Raw genomic sequence first — 14,527 nt, 5'->3', positions numbered from 1 at the left:
GCCAGGATAGTCGACGGAGGGCGCGAGGGTCTCGGGAGCTCCAAGCTCACGCGGCCATCTTGGTCAAGCGCTAGGCTCCTCCCCTGATACGTTTTTGCACCTTTGCAAAATACAAGCCGGTTGTTAGAAACCCTAAATACTCTGGCACAGGGTAGACTGAGCCATATTACCAAGTTGAGCCAGGGAATCTGGCAGACTATAACCCGTTAACCACCTATCCTTTACATGGAGATGGGTTTCTTCTGGGCTATGATCAATCATGTGTTTCCTGATCATGTTTGTAATTATTGAGTCCTAAGACTTATCACCATGGATGGACGCACAGAAAAAAATCCATATGATTTATATTTTAAAGGCTTTGTTAAAATTAATGTTCTAACCTCGTTCAAATTATGTGTATAGACGTAACTATGTAATTAAACACAATAGTGGCAATGAAATTGATTAAATATTAAAACGGTGTGCAACTCTGTGATGGTATTTCAATAAGGCATTGAATCGAATGACGAAATCAAATTTTGGTAACCAACCTCTCCCTTCTAAGCTGAGTATTCTTTGGACTGAAAATGCCTTTCTTAATTTCTTTAGTTGGCCTCTAGCCCATATACATTAGCTGAGCAACAAGCCAGTTGTTTAGTTAACTCCTGTACTTGAAGAAGGTTGCTTTCTGTCTTCTATGGCATTCAAGAGCTGATAAGGGAGACCTGGGCTTCATTAATGTTGTTTGTACGTCCGATAATACAAATCTCCCAGGAAGCAAACAATTCCCCTCTCTGCCTAATATGTGTTAATACCAGGCTTAAATAGACGTTTCTAATAATTTTGAAAAATGCAGACTTATGATGACTGATCTAAAATGCAAGAATTAGCATATGAATTCAATTATATCTTTACTGATTTTATCACACAATATGTATGACATCAATACACATATATGAATAATTGAGACATTACCAGACCATAGAAGAGCAACTGTTATATGTTGCACATTTGCAATCAATACTAAATGCAGAATGCATTTATAAATGGAAAATGTGCAATGAGGCACATTAATATTCCAATATATGATTTGCAATGGGGGTATATAATCGGAAAACACAAACATCATGCCAAAACTAAGGGAGGAATGTGCAAGAAAATTAGCTTGATTTGCCTAGGCATCATAGCCAATCAATGTTGTGTTCACCTTAAAAAAATCAGTGGGTTTTGTAAATGATAATACTTCTGCCCCAGTATCTGGTGCTCACTCAGTGTTTCTGAAAAAGTGGCAATTTCAAAGGGTTCTCTAAAAATGTAATTAATTAAATGCTTAAAGGCAGCAGGGGTATTACAAAGGTCAAATGGCATAATGGGATACTTAAAGTCCACATTCAGTGTTACATATGGTATTACTTTTGATTACATTTATAGAACATATGCTCCTGAAGGAGGAAAGCTTTGTGAAAACGTTTACTGCTCTAACTTGCTTTAATACGACTGATTTTAATTGAAGTGGGTATATGTTTCCAATGTGCTATACTTGTGTGTACACATTATTATATACTGTGTGCCCTCTGCTGGGTAACTGTGCAATATGGTCCAATATTGCATCTAAGATTTCTGGTGACATCATTAACCACACTGCAAGCCATATAATTGGGGCACTAGAAGCAACTGAGTTTTCCTATTGAAAGACCCAATGTAGAGTGAAAAGCCAAAATCTGGCGTGCCATTCGGAGGTAAGTAGAGCCATTTCCCTCCAAGGCAGGGCAACTTTAAATAAAATGCACGCCATTGTCGCAATATAAATACAACATTGCCTTTTTGGTAGCATTCTTTTTCTTCAGTAATTATATTCCATTAACATTTGCCTATTTTCCATTGGTTCCTCTGCATTAGTTGTTGAGATGTTTTTTTCAGCATGTAGCACAATTGGCAGTCTACTGAAGGACATCTTATTTTATTATGCCTGTGGCACTGCTGCGCTTCGACCTGAAGAGTCAAGTCTTTATGTGGAGTGGTAGAGGAAGGTTGATTAACAACTAAGAAAAGTACATATATTTTAATTCTTCTTTGAGCACTTGATAAAATAAAGCTGTAGCAGCTTTATCTCTCCAGGCCTGAAAATATGATGTACGAGATAACATTTCTAGACCCCTTCCACAACAATCCTGTAGGAGCAGTCTGGTTAATCTGGCATTTTGCAAATATGGCTCTGAATTGTTGAACACATTAAAAAAAATATTTAACCTCAAACATTGCCCAAAATTATAGGCGTTCCCCACATTATACCATCCTTAGCTAGACAGAAAAGAAAAAAGGCTGTTTTAACGTGGGCAGTCAAGCGTAGTTTAGTTTGTTACCGATATGAAATGGAGGTTGCATTGTGCTAAAAAAGATTGATAATATTAGGGGTTACCTGAAAGGTTTTGGGGTGGGGTCAAGGGTAGCTAAAGCTTTGGTTTATTACCCATACAGCCCAGTCTGTTAGCTCATGAAGCAGACAGCCTTTGAGATATTGAATGCAAAATAAGCAGCTCCTCTTACCGGCTCAATTGATATGGGTGACTGCTGCCTAACAGCCCTCCCCGGCCCTTCGCAGTCACTGACAGCAGGGTCTTCATTGCCCAAGCGGCGGCCCACCAGAGCAAGGGTCCTTTATGCATCTACTCAAGAAATAGCCTTGCAGGTGATTGTTTGGTTATGAAGTGCAGGGGCTGTTAGGATATTGAATAATAAATAAGCAGCTGATCTCACCGGCTCATCTCATTTAATATTCAATAACAAAATGGGTTCTCATTTTAGTCTCTGGAGCACAAAAATCATTTTGTTGAGAAAAGCATGAATGAAAACCAGTGTCTCTCAGTGATGGTTGATCCAATCCCAGCAAAGAACCAGCATTTTTCGTAGGGTGAAATCATATTGGAATTCACTACAGATCCTAAAATTGGTAAGGCACCACCAGTAAATGATTCATAGTTTGACTAAAATCTGTTATCGCCCTAGTACTGTATGTGAGACTCCAAACCAGGTTTTCACTACAGTACATTCCAAAAGGACAAAAGTGGCAGCGTATTATCATTAAAAAGAAACTATTGGCTAAGCTTCTTGTAAACTTCCCCCTAAATTGAACCATGAAAATCACACTATCTCACATATCACTGTGTGAAGTTCATCCAAAAAGATAATGCCTTTTGACTCTTTCTCAGGCAATAACCACCTCCACGGAGTAGCATCCCCCTTAAATAATATTGCTGAATTATACTATCAAGGTGAGGGGACATTTACTCCCAATGGAGCACCTCACACTTAACTGCATGTACCTAGAACTGTTCCACACCACCACTGACCATCATTTGAACTCTCTCCTGTTGACACCCCACAAACAAAAACCATCATCTAAACCTGTGGCCCTTTGCAAGCGCCCAGCAGTAACATTACAATCACCTAAGCCAAAACTATGTCAGTTAAATATATCATCACTACAGACATTTACACAGTTTGTAGACTAAACCATGCTTGAAAACTTCCTTCCCAATGTCTTTCTCGCCTGGTGCTCAAATATCGTAGAAAATATATTGGTGGCATCTCTCGAACACTTTCCTGGATACTCAGTGCAGTTTAGGCCAGTGTACAAAACAAAACTATCCCAGGAGCCAGTGCTTCTACTTGTAAGAATTAACTATAAAATAGGAGCACTTACTGGCTTTGGCATGGACAATAACTTGTTCCGCCGCATGTTCAGGAGGGAACCTGGAACTTTCTCCTTGCTCTTCGTTGCTTCCATATTCTATGACCTCTACCTGGCTCAGAGGAACACTCCATTTCAGTAGGTATTTCTGGCCAGTAGATGTCCTACAACTGCCATCGGTGTAAGAGCTGGAAAAAGAACAATATAGTTTTATTTATTTTACCTATTCTCAGCCACCATACAGTCTGCATAATTTGCCGGTATCCATGACTGTTTCATGTTGTAGTGCCAACTTCATACTCAAACAGAATTATCCTTTATCTTCGAGAAAAGTGTTTTATTTTCCTCTGATAGAATAATGCAGTGTAGAACAATTTAAATTTTGCAGTTTGCACTGGCTTTCACTGGGTGACGAAAAGCAATAGCCACAAACATGGTTACATTTAAACGAGCACACACACGTTATCACTGAAGATGCAGTTAGGCACCATTGCATTGTTATTAATATATAAAAGGACCTTTACCCTAAACTCACGGAACATAGATGAGTCTTTCATGAGATTTGCAAGAGAGGGGTTTAAATAAGTTCTTGGAAACGCTTTGAAATATTTCATAAAGGTTCCTGCAGAGAGTTCACTATCACCCGCCATCTTTGTCCAGTGACAAATAGCGCAATGGTATTAGCATAACGAACATGAAATCATGGATGTCGTCTCATGTTTAACCGTTATGTTTGATTCAGTAAATCGGTTTTAGTTTTTCTGTGATGGGAGACTATGGACATTGGTCAGGAAGAAGTCAATGAGACCGCTGACCAAAGATGTAGTGCAGGGAAGAAGTGTATTCTGCCTGAGGCCTTAGAATAGTGGGGTGTGGGTACAAGCGGTTGAGGTAATGCCTGGGGCATTGTAAGCCAACAAAGCTGACGCCCAGCCGCTGTGCTGCCCTGGTCCCAGGCAAACAAGAAGGAAGTTTTAGTTATAGTGATTCTGCTGAAGAACTGTGAAATCCCTGTGCAAGTTAGACTTGTGAGTGGAGAAATGGAAATACATGTATAACTGCAACAATAAAGTCAAGACAAAACTATACACACTAATTGCTGTTGAAAGAACTTGCAACTCAAATCATTTGGATACATTAATCTCTGTGGTCTTGCATTGAAAAAAATACTTGGGATGAGAAGTATGTGTTAATGATGAGCAAGACAGGATACTTACCGCATGTTGACGGTAGCACACATTAGTACATCATTTAGCATGAAGAGTCGTCGTTCTTTCGTTTTGATGATTTCTCCTCTCTCACCGTAAACTGTTTCGAGCATATCATCAGACCGGATGATGTACCTGTTCTCACTGCTAAGAAGCTGTGTTGAAGAAAAAACACATTTTGTATGATCACCTTTCACAAAGTAATGGCAAAATGTACAATGTCCGTACTCTAAAATATATTAGATAATATATTAATGACGGGCTATTTTGATTGTGCTTACAGCCTTTGACACATCCACAGCCTTAGCCTTGACCCGCCTTGCTTGTAGAGTGCACACTATCGGCACAAATGATATCCTTATGCTTGTAATTTGGAAGAATCAGCAAAAATTACATGTTTTTAAGTATTTTCTAAGCAAGACCTGAGAAAATGTGTTTGGAGTTGAGAAAATATGTGCAGTAGGTAAGAATTTTGTCACTTCTGTAAGCATCTATTCCTATTGTGAAGTGCTGCAGAATCACATGCTATGCATAATCCTGCCATCTAGTGATGGGACCAGACTTTGCAAGTTGGTTTTCTTGAGGAAGCTGTATGATCGGCATTGTGCATTGATTCTCCTCCCCCTCAAGGCATTGTGCATGTCGAAGTCTTTGTTCCCCAGAAAGTTTTGTTTTTGCTATGAAAGGAGTGAGGATATAGTCTGCGATGCGATGCAGCGCGGGCAACGAAATTCGTTTTATTTATTTAAATGTGTATTTACCTCCGTTCATCCATATTCCGGTGTTTACATTTCCCCACCCTGCTCCTCCCCCGCCCCGCCTCACTGCCCCACCGAACTCCCTCCACAGACCACTACTGGTAACCGTGCATGCCTTCTGATGATAATAGAAGTATTTATGTCCCTAGCCACAATGTCAGCTCCATCTAAGGCACATTTGATGGTAGCATTTGAATTGATCTTCCCTTTATTAACTGTATCTTCCCCCTTCTTCCTATATTACTCTGGAAGATGTTGCTTGAGCTCATGTATCTCGTCCTAGGTAGCTCTGTTATAGCATGAGAGGAGTCCCACAGAGTTTGCAATCCTCCAATGGTTTGCATGGCCTGCATCAACTCTTCTTGCTGCAGCATCTATTATTTTGCTTTCTTTATCTGGAGGAGGTGCTTCTCCAGTGCCTTGCGCAGCAGCTCTCTTCCTAGCAGTGGTGACAACCAGTGAATCTGCAGGTGGATGACCTCAAATACATATTGGGGTATTTGGTGAGACTTTATACTTCCTTTCAATATGTGGTGTAAGGACTCTTAATTTTACTGGGTCCTTGAACACCTATTTAGCCACATTTACAATGTATGCAATCATGGGAAAATATTGGACAGTTGTTTCTATGCGTGATAGTGTTTTAACCAGAAAATCACTTTCCTCCTCTGTTGAATACATGGGGAGCTTATGATATTCAACAGCTCTTTGTATGACACTGTGATAGGAGGAAGTGTCCTCAGGAGGAGAACGTTTTTTGGGCACAGGTGGGTCTATGTCATAATCTGGTAGCACTACATCATAGTCTTCCCAAGGGTCAGGCATGTCATCAGTATCCTGTGTACCCTGTGAGTCAGTGTTGTCTATTTCTCTCTTCTTCTCCCTGTAGAGATGGTGAATGAGTGTGAGGTTAAGCAGGCACACAAAATCATTAGGTCTTGTGCCCCTATCTTCTTGGATTGTAATCTTTTGGGGAGCCTCAGGAAATTGTCACTTTTCTGGCTTTTTTGTGTAGCCTCCTTTCTCCTTTTTAGCATGAACTGTTGTAGTCCCTCAAATACTACCCCTTGATCTTCAGTAGGTTTAGTACTTTGTGTTTTCTTCTGTTTAGAAGAGTGTCCGTGGTGTTTCTCAGAAGTCGGGTCTGAAGTTTTAGACTTTGTTTAACTTGATTCCGAATGCTTTTTCAGCTCCATGTGTGTCTTGGAGCTCTTCTGTGCAGATGTTTTTATCAGTTCTGATTAATGTCTTGGTGATGAAGGCTTGGAAAAAGTCGATGTGGTCTTCTGTTCCATAATCGATTTAGAATCATCCCCTTTTTGATGCCTGGCAATCCGATTAGGATCGAGAATACTCTCTTCCTTTCTCAGTTGCAAGGAATGGTCTTACCATGTCTTGCAGTGAAGGGGCTATTAGCAGTTGTAGGGGGAGGTCATTGTAGGAAGTGGCAGATGGTAGGAGATGGAACGACCTCCGCAACGGCTCAGATTGATGCGGGGAACATTAGCCAAGATGAAGGAGGCAGAGCGGATCTCCTTGGTAGGTCAGTGTAGTGCCAGGCAGTGGTTGATGTAGGTGGGTCCGGAGTTGTGCAGGGCTTTGTAGGCGTGTGTCAGGAGTTTGAAGAGGCATCTTTTTTGGGTGGGAAACCAGTACAGGCTTTTGAGGTGGGGGGTGCTGCTGGTCTATCTGGGAATGTTGAGGATGAGTCTTGCAACAGTGTTCTGGATGGTCTGGGGCAGTTGAGGAGCTGTTTGGTGGCTCCAACGTAGATTGTGTTGCCATAGTCAATGTATCTGGATAAGAGGGCTTGGATGATTGTTTTCCTGGTGGAGGTGGAGATCCATCGGAAGATCTTGCGGAGCATGCAGAGGGTAAGGAAGCAGGAAGAGGATACAGCAATGACCTGTTGCTTCATGGTCAGTTTGCTGTCCAGGATGATTCTGAGGTTGCGTGCGTGGTTGGTGGAAGTTGGTGTGGGGCCAGGATCGGTGGGACAATAGGTGTCATCCCAGGGAGAGGGCTTATTCCTGAAGATGAGCACATCTGTTTTGTCTGAGTTGAGTTTTAGGCAGTTGTACTTCATCCAGGTGGTGACGCTGGACATAGTGTTTCGTAAGTTGGCTCTGGCGGTGTTGGGGTCTTCTGTGAGAGAAAGGATGAGCTGCATATTGTCTGTGTATGAGATGATGTTGAGTCTGTGGTTGCAGATGATGTCTGCTAGTGCTGTCATGTAGGTGTTGAAGCATGTGAGGCTGAGGGAGGAGCCCTGGGGTGTGCCGCAGATGATGCTTTTGTGTCTGGAGTAGAAGGGAGGTAGATCGATCCTCTGAGTTAGGCCGATGAGGAAGGAGGCGATCCAGTTGAGGGCACTGCCTTGAATGCCAATGTGGTGGAGTCTGGTGATGAGGGTGTAGTAGGAGACTTGTCAAAGGCTGCCAAGAGGTAGAGGAGGATGAGTGCTCCTGTTTCAGCTAGGTTGAGGAGGCATCTAATCTTGTCTGTTTCTACGATCAGGGCAGTCTCGGTGCAGTGGTTGGATCAGAAGTTGGATTGGGGAGGCGTTGAGCAGGTTGCTTCCTTTGAGATACTCTGTGATCTGGGGGTTGATGGCTTTCTCCAGGGAAAGGGAATAGTGAGATGGAGCGGTAGTTCTCGAGCTTGCTAGGGTCAGCAGAGGGTTTCTTCAGGAGCGCCTTGATCTTTGCATCCTTCCATGCATCGGGGAGGGTGGCCGTAGTGATGGAAGAGTTGAGGATCTTCATGAGGCTGCTGATAACTTATTTCCTTCCTAGGTTGTAGATGTGGTGTGGTCAGGGGTCCGTGGGTGCCAAAAAGTGGATTAAGTTCATGATGGCAGCAGTGTCTTGAAAAGAGAGCTGTTTTCAGTCAGTGAGCTGGTGGCTGAAGGTGGTGTTTACTGGTGTGCGGGGGGATAATTGAGGTCAGTGGTTTTGGGTCGAAGTTGCTGTAGAAGTCTGTGATCTTGTGGTGGAAGTAGTACGCTGGGCTGTTGCAGAGGGCCTAGGAGGGGTGGATCATGTTCTCTGTGGCAGCTGGGGAGGAGAACTCTGATGATGCTGAAGAGTTCCTTGGCATGGTTCGCACTCACATTGAGTGGTTGGTGAAGGCGTCCTTCTTGGACTAAGCAAACACAAGGAGATGATGGATGGCATGCTGAAACTTTTCAAACACTCACCCACAGTCACAGATCTGGGTTGAATCCATCATCATTCTTTAGCTCACTTTGCCACCCCAGTTCAGACACAGTTATATGCAAATCAGTCTTGACCCTGTGCCTCAAGGGAACAGTCCAGCCAGAACTGCCAAGCCATGTCTTCCCTGGACCAGAAACAAGCATCTTGGGACCGGTTTCAGGCTAACAGCCCTCTTCAGCCAGGCTAGCTTGAATCCAGGGGCAAAGTGAGAAAGGGACCCACATCTGGGCATACCCTGCCAACTAAGGGAGAATAAAGCAAACACAAGGAGATGATGGACGGAGCGCTGAAACTTTTCAAACACTCACCCCCAGTCACAGATCTGGGTTGAATCCATCATCATTCTTTAGCTCACTTTGCCATCCCAGTTCAGACACAGCTATATGCAAATCAGCCTTGACCCCGTGCCTCATTAGAACAGTCCAGCCTGAACTGCCAAGCCATGTCTTCCCTGGACCGGAAACAAGCATCCTGGGACCGGTTTCGGGCTAACAGCCCTCTTCAGCCAGGCTAGCTTGAATCCAGTGGCAAAGTGAGCAAGCGACCCACGTCTGGGCATACCCTGCCAAATAAGGGCGAAAAAAGCAAACACAAGGAGAGGTGGGGGTGGTAGTTGCTGAGGGTGGACCTGAAGGAGCTGAGTTTGGTGGGATTTTTGTTATTGCCTACATCTTAACAATCTCTTGCAGTCACGTTTTAGGGTCAGTAGTTCGGGAGTGAGCCAGCTGGAGTGCTTGATGGTTTCTTCTGCTGCTGGTGTTTCTCGAAGAGGCGATGGAGTCAGCGGCAGTGGAGATACAGTATGGGAAGCTCTGGATGTTGCGTTCGAGGGTGTATCTAGGAGGTCAGGCTTTGAATCTTTGTGGTGGGCGTTCCAGAGGGGTTCTGTGACTCTTCTCCAGTATCAGCGAGGCTGGGGTTCTAGAGAACTGGCAATGGTGAAGTGAACGATGCTGTGGTCTGTCCAGGTTAGCCCGGTTTCATGAGTGATTATGTCGCTGTCGGAGATGATCGGGTCCAGAGTATGTCCTGCAATGTGCGTGGGGGTGGTGACCAGCTGCGAGAGGCCTATGAAGCGCATGTCTCCAGGAGGTTGGTGGAGTTGGGGTTGTTGGGGTCTTCGAGGCAGAAGGTCAGGTTTCTCAGGAAGATGTAGTGTTTGGAGCCAATCGTCAAGGGGGCGATGAAGTCCAAAATGGCTTTGCAGAAGCCTAGATGGGGGCCCGGAGGTTTTTTGGTGAGGGTTCCTCTGAAGGTGATTTTAGCATCTGTTGTGATTTGAAATTTGAGATGTTCCATTATCAGCATACTGTGGTCCTCCGTGGTCATGCATTGGAAGGAGCCCTTGTGTATTAAGTCAATTAATCAATCATGTAACTTGTAAAGCGCACTACACACCCGGGTGGGTTTCAAGGTGTTTGGGGGGGGGGGGGGGGGGAGGAGATGTTACTGGTCGAAGAGCCAGGTCTTGAGTTGTCTCCTGAAGGTCAGCAGGTCTTCGGTTTGACGTAGGTGGAGGGGGAGGGTGTTCCAGGTCTTGGCGGCGCGATGGGAGAAGGATCTGCCTCCGGAAGTAGTTCTCCGGATGCATGGGACCGTGGCCAGGGCGTGGTCAGCGGAGCGGAGTTTCCTATTGGGTACGTAGAAGGAGAGTCGGCTGTTGAAATAGGCTGGGCCGGTTTTGTGGAGTGCTTCGTGTGCGTGGATCAGGAGCTTGAAGGAGATTCTTTTGTCGACAGGGAGCCGGTGCAGGTTCCTCAGGTGGGGGGTGATGTGGTCGTGGCGCGGGACGTCGAGGATCAGGCGTGCAGAGGTATTCTGGATTCTCTTTAGTCTGCTGATGAGCTTGGACGAGGTTCTGGCGTAGAGGGCGTTTCCATAGTCAAGCCTGCTGCTGACCAGGGCTTGGGTGACAGTTTTCCTCGTGTTTGTCAGGATCCATCTGAAGATCTTGAGGAGCATGCGGAGGATGTTGAAACAGGTGGAGGAGACTGCGTTGACTTGTTTGGTCATGGAGAGTTTCGAGTCGAGGATGACTCCCAGGTTGCGTGCATGGTCGGTGGGGGCCAGGGGGGACCCCAGTAACGTGGGCCACCAGGAGTCATCCCATGCGGAGGGGTTGGACCCGAGGATGAGGATTTCTGTCTTGTCTGTGTTCAGTTTGAGGCAGCTGTCCTCCATCCAGTCGGCGACGGCCATCATTCCCTGGTGGAGGTTGGATTTGGCGGTGAGGGGGTCCTTGGTGATGGAGAGGATCAGCTGAGTGTCGTCGGCATAGGAGATTATGTTGAGGTCGTGTTGTCGGGTGATGCGTGCTAGTGGTGCCATGTAGACGTTGAACAGCGTCGGGCTGAGGGAGGATCCTTGTGGGACGCCGCAGATGATCTTGAAGGCCTCGGAGCGGAACGGGGGGAGGCGGACTCTCTGAGTTCTGCCGGAGAGGAAGGAGGTGGTCCAGTCCAGGGCTTTGTTTTGGATCCCTGCGTCATGGAGGCTTGTGCGTAGTGTGCGGTGGCAGACGGTGTCGAAAGCGGCAGAGAGGTCTAGGAGGATGAGGGCCGCCGTCTCGCTGTTGTCTAGCAGGATCCTGATGTCTGTGGTGGCAATGAGGGCGGTCTCGGTGCTGTGGTTGCTGCGCAATCCTGATTGTGATGGGTCTAGGATGTTGTTGTCTTCGAGGTGTCGTGTGAGCTGGGTGTGTACTATCTTCTCGATGACCTTAGCTGGGAACGGGAGCAAGGAGATGGGCCGGAAGTTTTTGAGGTCGCTCGGGTCTGCTTTGGGTTTCTTCAGTAGGGCGGTGATCTCTGCGTGCTTCCAGTTCTCAGGGAAGGTGGTGGTCTCGAAGGAGAGGTTGATGATTTTGTGCAGGTGGGGTGCGATGGAGTTGCTGGCTTTGTTGAAGATGTGGTGTGGGAGGGGGTCTGAAGGGGAACCGGAGTGGATAGATCCCATGGTCTTGATTGTGTCCTCGATGCTCACGTTAGCCCAGGTAGTCAGGGTTTCGTGGGTGGTGGGGTGCGGTGGGTTAGGTGCGGCAGGGGTCGTCCGGGGTCTGAAGCTGTCGTGGATGTCGGTGATTTTCCGGTGAAAGAAGGTGGCGAGTGAGTCGCACAGGGCTTGTGATGGTGGAATGTCGTTGGCGTTGGAGCTGGGGTTGGAGAGTTCCTTCACGATGGTGAGGAGCTCCTTGCTGTTGTGCGCGTTGTTGTCAAGGCGGTCTGTGAAGGTCCTTTTGGTGGTCCTGATGAGGTGCTGGTGGTGGTTGCGGATGGCGTCTTTGTAGGCAGTGTGGCTGTCTGGCGTTTTGTCCCTGTTCCGTGTGTCTTCCAGTTTCTGGCAGGTGCGTTTGGAGTCGAGGAGTTCCGGGGTGAACCAGCTGACTCTTCTGCTGGTGCCTCTGTTGGTGGGGTTTTTCAGCGGCACGATGGTGTTGGCCCAGTCATTCATCCAGCGTTCGAGGGAGAGTGCACCATCATCCGGGTTGGTGGGGTTCATCGGAGGGTTGAGTGCGAGGCTTGTCTGGAGTTGTTCTTCAGTGATTTTGCCCCAGCGGCGGCGGGGGGTCTGTAGGGTACGGTGGGGTCGGAGTGGTTTTCGGAGGGAGAAATGGATGCAGTGGTGGTCGGTTCAGGCGAGTTCGGAGACGTGGCTGAAGGTGACGTGGGGGCTTGAGGTGAAGATTGCGTCAAGTGTGTGGCCAGCGGTGTGGGTCGGCATTGTGACGAGCTGTTTGAGTCCGAGGTTGGCGAGATTGTCGATCAGGGTGGAGGAGTTGCTGTCGTCGTTGTTTTCCAGGTGATAGTTCAGGTCTCCGAGGAGGATGTAGTTGGTGGAGGTCAGTGCGTGTGAGCTGATGAGGTCGGCGATGGAGTCGCAGAATAGAGCCCGGGGTCCTGGTGGTCTGTAGACGAGGGTGCCTCTTAGGGTGGTCTTGGGGTCCGTGTGGATCTGGAAGTGCATGTGTTCGGCGGTGCTGAGGGTGTCGTTGGTGTTTGTAGAGATCTTGATGGTGTTTTTGTGAATGATAACGATGCCTCCTCCGGCTCTGTTTACGTGGTCTCTGCGGGTGATCTTGTACCCGTCTGGGATGGCTATGGCGATGTCAGGCGCAGAGGGTTGGTTCATCCAGGTTTCGGTCAGGAAGGCGACGTCCGGAGATGTAGTGTCGAGTAGGTCCCAGAGTTCGACGGCGTGTGAATGAGAACTCTGATGATGCTCTGCAGTGTTTGCCTAGGTGGTCATGATGAAGCATCTTTTAGCCATGGGGCGTCTCAGTGGCGATGACGGTTGTTGATGAGGGAATGAGCCATGTTTCTCTGATGAGCATCACGTTGGGGGCAAGGGTGGTGATGGTGTCCCATATTTCCGTGGCGTGCTTGCAAAGGGATCAGACGTTGAGCAGCGTACAGTGGAGCATTGACCTCTGGACAGGTGTTGGCTGGGTCGAAGTCGCGGGGTTAATCACGTCACAAGTGAAGTGACAGTGTTGGCAGGTGAAAGGTCTTTCTGTGCTTATCAGTGCAGCGCTGCAGAAGTTGGTGTTCCTCCCAGGTTTTAGGGACTGCAGCTCATCAGCAGTGTACTGGCGGGGGGCAGAGGGGCCAGGGATACTGGTGCTGTGTGTGGTCCAGGTGCAGACAGGTGCAGACGTGCTTGCCTTTGGCATGCCTTCAGTGCACCAGCAGCACAGCCATGCTGCGGCCTCCATTAAGTAGGTCGAAGGGGCTGGAGGGGTGCTCGGAGGCGGGAGGCATTGGGAAAGAGGGGAAAAGGTGCAGTGCATGGGGGTGACTGGTAACAGGGGAGCAGGCTGACTAGTGAGGGCAGAGACACCAAAAATAAAAGCAGTCAAAACGAAGTAAAATACAATGACCTGTTGGGGGAAAACACAAGAGGAACAAAACAATGTCACAGAGCGGGAGGGGGGAGGCGGGAAAACCGGAATAGCGCTGGGGAGAGTTCAGAATGGCAGAGGCATCAGGGGAGCTGGTGCTGGACCTGTTCAATGGGAGTCGCACTGCAGCTTCTATAAAGTAGGTCATGGGGGTGAGGGGCACTGGGAGATGGGAGGCATCAAGAAAGAAATGGCAGGGAAAAGGTGCAGCATGGTGGGGGCTGTCTGATAACAGGGGAGCAGGCTGACTAGCATTGGGGGAGGCAACAAAAAACAAAGTAAAATACAATGACCTGTGGGGGGAAACACAACAAGGGGCATAGAACAATGTCACAGAGCAGGAGGTGGGAAAACCGGTCGAGCATTGGAGAAAGCTCAGGACCGCAGAGGCGTCAGGCGGGAGCTAGTGGTGCACTGATGAGGAGGTGGTGCTATGCTGATGCTGAGATGGTGCCGTGTGAATGGTGAGGTTGTTCTATGGTGGTGCTCTGGTAATGCTGAGACATACTAAGCTGGTGCTGAGTCATGCTGAGGTGGTGCTGAGTCATGCTGAGGTGGTGCTGAGTCATGCTGAGGTAGTGCTCTGCGAGGGTGATACTGTGCAGATGCTGAGGTGGTGCTACACTGTTGCTGAAGTGGTGCTACATTGATGATGAACTGCTGCTGAGGTGGGGTTGCACTGGTGCTGAGGTGGGGCTGAACTGGTTGTGGTGCACTGATGCTGAGGTGGTGCTATGTTGATGGTGCTGTGCTAACATTGAGGTGGTGCTGCGCAG

At 47.4% G+C, this 14,527-nt stretch overlaps 1 protein-coding gene across 6 annotated transcripts in view; it reads right to left on the bottom strand.

The window, feature by feature from the left end:
• The window catches only part of ARHGEF10 (Rho guanine nucleotide exchange factor 10), an 869,022-nt gene that overhangs the window by 466,335 nt on the left and 388,160 nt on the right, over positions 1-14,527 (bottom strand). For all 6 annotated transcript variants that reach the window (XM_085610812.1, XM_085610814.1, XM_085610811.1 and 3 more), the window contains 2 exons: positions 4,888-5,033; positions 3,683-3,858 (listed from right to left, as the gene is read on the bottom strand). In XM_085610812.1, the coding sequence (XP_085466938.1) occupies positions 3,683-3,858; positions 4,888-5,033 (322 nt within the window). The remainder of the gene's footprint in view (positions 1-3,682; positions 3,859-4,887; positions 5,034-14,527) is intronic.

This window comes from Triturus cristatus, chromosome 6, assembly GCF_964204655.1.
Source record: "Triturus cristatus chromosome 6, aTriCri1.1, whole genome shotgun sequence".
NCBI lineage: Eukaryota > Metazoa > Chordata > Amphibia > Caudata > Salamandridae > Triturus > Triturus cristatus.
Note: the sequence above shows the minus strand (reverse complement) of the source record. Positions and strands in the feature narration are given on the sequence as shown.